General features: G+C 32.4%; 1 protein-coding gene across 1 annotated transcript; it reads left to right on the forward strand.

Moving 5' to 3' along the window:
• The first annotated feature begins 3170 nt into the window (after window positions 1-3170).
• On the forward strand, window positions 3171-4122 carry LOC110663813 (ethylene-responsive transcription factor ERF017-like). The gene has a single exon (XM_021823230.2). The coding sequence runs from the start codon at window positions 3372-3374 to the stop codon at window positions 3963-3965; it is 594 nt and encodes a 197-aa protein (XP_021678922.2). The 5' UTR covers window positions 3171-3371; the 3' UTR covers window positions 3966-4122.
• The last annotated feature ends 2337 nt before the right edge of the window (window positions 4123-6459 follow it).

Raw genomic sequence — 6459 nt, forward strand, 5'->3', positions numbered from 1 at the left:
GAGTGTAGCTGATAGTTAGTTGGTGCTTCATTCCCAAATATTCACAAAAATTGTTAAACTCACTAAAAGTGTATTCAGTACCATTATCTGATCTCAAATTAAATTCTGGTTTAATTTGTGGTGTTCCAGAATTTGTGAAAGTTTGTCAAACTAAGTTATTTTAGTTGGTATTAATTGTTGACCAGCTGCAACAAGCTTTTGTAACTTACCTTTTTAATCTCAGCCAGGTATTGAAGCATATATATATATATATATATATCAGAAATATAGAGAAAGCTATAGAATTCCCTTTCGTTTTAAATGCACTGTTTTTTACTCTCTTTAGAATATAGCAGTGATATCAGAACTGCAAATGGTCTTTATTTGACCTGTGAAAGAGAGAAAATAAGTTAGAAACCTTCATAAAAATCCTTAAAATGCCTGTGAGTGAATTTATGGCTTCAAATAGTTACTCAGCTAGTCCTCCACCTGTCTTCTCAGGATAAATAAATATATATATATATATATAATGAAATCAAATTTGAAGAACATGGTACTTCTTTGGATCAACAGGAATTTCTTCTTCACTTTTTTTAAGTGAATTTTAAATAAATCTCAATAAAATCAGAAGGAACTAATCTATATAAACAACATTGATTGAATAAGACAAATTCAACTAATAGATTAAATTCAAAATAACGCAAAATAGCAATAAAATAATAATTATTTTCTCATTTATAGTGATGAAATATACAAACTACACGCAAACACAGAAATTTCTTCTCAACTTTTGCACTGACCTGCAGAAAATCATTGGAGAAGAACTACGTAATAGTGAAGTTGGAGGACTTTGATTTCACCCCAATATGTAAGGAAATTATTTTATACTTTCAGTATATGAGTACTATCAATGCACCTTAAATTTTGCCAATATGCAAATGGCATCAGGGTTAGAATAGTATGTATATAATGTAAAATGGATGGCTGAAAATGATTGTTATGATGCTTGGATTAACTTTTTTTTTTAAAAGGAACTAGAAAAGATGGCAGTGTGAGTCAAAACATTGACCTCTTTCAAAGCGTTAACAACCATCTGATTCTGAAAGCATTAACCACTATGATAAAGATAGCTTTGATGTTTATTTTTTAGAAAATTTTTATTTAAAAAAAAAACTGAATCAAAATAATATAAATTAAAACTAAACAAAATTAATTAACATATAAAATTAAATCAAAAAATTAAAATAGATTGTTCACCCTCTTGGTCCAGTGCAAGCAATTCCAATAGCTTCATTATCAGGCAATGATGAATGGAGCCCACCTCCAAGGAAAGCCGAAGCACTTCCAGTTTCTTCTCCTGGCCTTCAGAGTTTCGAAAACTGTTGCTTTTGGAGTTTTGAAATCTTCACAAGACATAAGTCATTCCCACAGTTTTTTTTTTTTTTTTTAATTATTGAAAGCAGTTTTTTATTTTATTAATAAATAGATAAACTGCCTTTTCAAAACAAAAGAGTTATAAGATATATTTAGTATGATGGAATAAAATTATAATGTGATTATGATTATATTATATATTTAATTATATTAATTAAAAAAATAAAAATATTTAATATAATAAAATAATAATTACATAATTTAATTAATTATATTTAAAATAATATAATAATTTATATATAAAAGTAAATATAATTATGATTACTTATTTTAATTTTTTAATTTAATTTTATATGTTAATTAATTTTCTATGCCCATCACCATCATTATTGGCCACCATTGCTACTGTGTCTATCACCACTATCCTACTCTGTCACCCCTACTATCACCAACATCACCGTTACCATTGCCACTATTATTTTGTTATCATCATCGCTACAATCACTACTACTACCAGCACTCTATTGTGATAATTGCTACTGCTATCACTATCACTATTTTGTCACTGTTACTTCTATCACCACATGATCACTATCATTACCATTACTATTATCGCTACTTCACTTTATCACTACTACCGTTACCTAATTATCATTATCATTACTGCCATCATCACTATCACTTAATTGTCACCATAAATAAATAAATAAATAAATTAATAAATAATTATAACTATTATTATTTATTATTAATATTATAAATAAATTAAATATTAAAATTAAAATTATTATTACATCAGATTAATTATATTTTTATGCAGCAATTAAATATTAAAACATAATAACAATTATATTATATTATAATTTTAATAACATTTCGCAATTTGTTACGTTACATTTAACCTATATTCAGTAATTTTAAAACTGTAGAGCAACAAAATTGAACGGATATGCCAAATGGGCCCTTTGCCTTTGAGCTCATCCTCCTTCTTTTTTTTTTTTTTTTACCATTAATTAAATTTCTCTCAAAATAGATAATTCAGTTTTATCTGATTTATCAAAATTCTCTCATACAGCTTATTTTATATAAAATATTTTCTATTTTTTTAATATTTAGAACAATAAAAATTTAATAAATATAAAAATTATATATATAAATGATATAAGTCATGACTGTGAAATTTTACTATTTTTTTTATTTTTTGTCTTATTTAATAAAAAAAATTCTATAGTTTTAATATTTTCATTGCTTTATAAATTAAAATAAAAATGAACATTTTAATATATTTTACAAAGTAATACAAAGGAAAAATATTAATAAATAAAACAAAATAAAGAATGACCCCACACTCCATATCATATAGGGACACCGTTCCATATACAAGGTATAAAATATAATTATTATTGATTTTTATTATTATTTTAATAAAATTAAAATATATTTATTTTATTAATAATTATAATAAAAAATATTTTTATCTGGTGAATAAAAAAATAAAATTAAAGTAATAATAATAGTAAATACCATATTTATCAGCACACGTGGATTAAAAATTGACGTCAAAACTTAAACTCTGTCGTTTTGTTTCTCCCCACGATTCATTAATCTAATTTTTCTACTCATAAAGCAATGAATAAAACACGTGGATTAAAAATTGACGTCAAAACTTAAACTCTGTCGTTTTGTTTCTCCCCACGATTCATTAATCTAATTTTTCTACTCATAAAGCAATGAATAACACACGCGCGTGGTCCCAATAGAAAACAGTAAAAGAGAGGAAGTTACCTCCTGAAACCAACCCCCGCGTAACAACAAAAACTTGCTTCCTTGCCGCGCCTTTGCGGCTCCCGCTTGAACGCGTACTTTCAGTGTTGACCTTCGCAGTCAGACACCAGCTGCCTTCACTCACATATATATACACAGCCGCAAAATCCTATCCTCAGTTGGAAAGCATCGAACAATCATCATAGCACAAAATCAGAATCATAACAAGTATCAGTTGACATACGGTGAAACACATGGCAGAGAAGCCCACCGATAGCAGCGATTCCAAGTTCAAAGGTGTCCGCAAGCGTAAATGGGGGAAGTGGGTGTCCGAAATCCGTCTACCAAACAGTAGGGAGCGAATTTGGTTAGGATCGTACGATTCGGCAGAGAAAGCCGCACATGCTTTTGATGCCGCACTCTTTTGCTTACGTGGCCGCACAGCCAAATTCAATTTTCCAAATAATCCACCGCTCATAGTGGGTGGGCAGTCGCTTTCTCCGCCCGAAATTCAAGTAGCTGCTGCTAGGTTTGCAAATTCTAAGCCTCCGAGAAACCAATTGGAGAGTTCTTCGTCTACGGATCAATCGGCTGTGTCGGAGTTGCAAGCGGAGTCCCCGTGTCCTTCGGTAGTGTTAGATTTGACAGCACAAATGGATGGTAGTAGGCGGATGCTGGATTCCCCATTCTTGGATTCGAGCAATTATCTGACGGAATACGGGATATTCCCAGGTTTTGATGATCTTCACAATGATCTTTTAGCACCACTAACAGCACCTAGCCTTGAGTTTGGAGAGGAGAACTTTGATGGTGTTATAGGTGAAGACCCATTTCTCTGGCGTTTTTGAAGAGGGTAATTTTGGATGGGATAGTTGTGGACAGTTTTTTTCTTTTGAGCCAGAGTAATAACTCAGTGAATTATACGCTGAGAAATATGTTAATATATTTTTTTTATTTTAAATATAAATAATTTTAAAATAAATAAATAAAAAGACTTTAAATAAATTCAAATTTTAGTATATAGGTTATCCAATTATTTGATCGGAAAAATCAATCTCTTTCTATGATATTGACTCTGAAACTCATTAGATAATTTCTCAAATGGTCATATACTGAAATTCTTATACGTGATCTTAAAAAATAAATACTAATATTCAACAACAACAACTAATCGTAAAGTCAACCATGCATATTAATTCAATGATATTGACAAGCATTTAGTTTAACATTATTATTATTATTATTATTATTATTGAATACAAATTAGAAGTGGATTTAAAAACACATTTCAAGTGAATGTCCATGTAAAGAAATATTAATAAAATTATACTAAGCAAAAGATTTTAAATAATTAATAACCACAGTAAATGAATTGATTTAATGTAATCAATGTCACGAATCAACCTATGGGCAGGACCGGCACTAGGGCCTGGGTCAGCCTAAAGCATCCGAGGCCCGTAGTAAGCCTAACTATTTATTAACCCAACTCTAAGGCCCATTTGGGCCCAATCTCAAGAAATCAACCGGACAGAGTCCGACCATAAAATGGACCTTTCAATGGGGAGTTTTTGACTCACCCAATCTGTAAACACTATATATATCAATTGGGGAGCTCAGCTCACCCTCCACATACTCATATCAACATAAAGATAAATGGGAGCTCAGCTCCCTCATCCAGTCCATCAAACATGCATATAGTAATCTTACAGGTCCACATAACAATTTATATTACAGACCCGAATCAATTAATATTTCTGACACATGCGAAAATTCTAGGAGTAAATAAAATTACACAAATATTGATAAACAACCTGCGAAGGAGAAAAGCATGTTAACCACAATAAAATCCTCCTGTAGCCTGAAAAAAATATTGAACAGGAGTGAGCGTTCGACTCAGAGAGTAAAATATCAATTTTAACCATAATCTCTATAACTATCTAAAACTAATGCACCCTGTAGAGTGAAATGCAACACCAGCAATAATTTCACATTATAACATCAAAAAGGTAATTTGGAGCACTCACGCACCCGGTAATATCAATCATAATATATATGGGAGTTGATCCCCTATACAGCTCTTTTAATTCCAACTGTGCCAGAGAAGAACTCAGCTTGGACTTCCACTTAATAACCAAATCGGGGTCCCAGCGAAGAACTCAAGCCGTGTCTACCCCGAAGGACCGGCTCCCAGCGAAGATCTCAAGCCGTGTCTACCCGTCCTATCCATAGTCCACACCACATCATACGCACGCCAACGCACGCACACTGCTCTAAATTACCACAACAACATACATGGCACTTTCACAGTTATGAATGCAACATAAATCATGCCTAAAGTTTATCTACATAGATATATGCATATAAGTGATGCATGGGCATGCTTGAACATATAATAATAGTGAAATTACAATTAAAATTAATATTTTACTCACAGACTTGACAACGGTCACTGTGGCGGAGGAAGAAGACTGTCCCGGCTCACCTGACAATTACATTACAATTATTTAATACAAATGACTCAATACAAATCAAGAAAAGACCAAATACGTCCTAAGTTGTGCCGAAAATCCGGCAGAGTCTCTCCTATACCTAAGACCTACCCAACTTGCAAAAGGGCTCAAAACACACTTCTATATTCGCAACTCATATATCCACAATTCAATCACATCACACAGCCCCTCCTGGGCCCATCAAATCAGTCATCCATCACAATATGTAAAATTTCAATTTAGTCCTTATAATTGATCATTTTTGCAAAAACTACCCAAACAAGAGTAATATTACTAGGCTATTGCAAAAAGAATCATAATTTTATGAGCTACCGAGAATATTTTATGGATTTTTAATCCTATTTAAGCACTAGAAAATTACGAAAAAGTAAGGTTCGGGTTTACCTTTGTCGATTTCGACTTCGGAAACGCGCTCGGGATGTCTGACAATGGTGGGGTAGCGAAAACCTCGATTCAGTTCGGAGACTTTTCCGATAGCGGGTCTGTCTGGCCGGAAATTCACAGACCCGGACAACTTTTGAATTTCTGTGAATTGAGGATACCTACACGAAGCCCACAACACGGGGGTTAGTACATAAATTTTACGGAATTTTCTAAGCTCATTTAATGCTCGGAAAAACACTGCGAAGTTTCGTGGGACCCACCGAAAAACGGTGTCAAAAAAATTCGAAATTTATGTCACCGCGAAGCTCTCGACGAGTGGAGTGCTATAGTACTCTCAGTTTTCTCGTGGGATTCACGGTTTGCGAGAAATCTAGCCCAAAAGTCAAAATGGGCTAAAACTTTCCGGGCAAAAATTGGACAAACCACTCAATGAATTTCAGTGTTCTTG

Source organism: Hevea brasiliensis, chromosome 11 (genome assembly GCF_030052815.1).
Source record: "Hevea brasiliensis isolate MT/VB/25A 57/8 chromosome 11, ASM3005281v1, whole genome shotgun sequence".
In the NCBI taxonomy this organism is placed as follows: domain Eukaryota; kingdom Viridiplantae; phylum Streptophyta; class Magnoliopsida; order Malpighiales; family Euphorbiaceae; genus Hevea; species Hevea brasiliensis.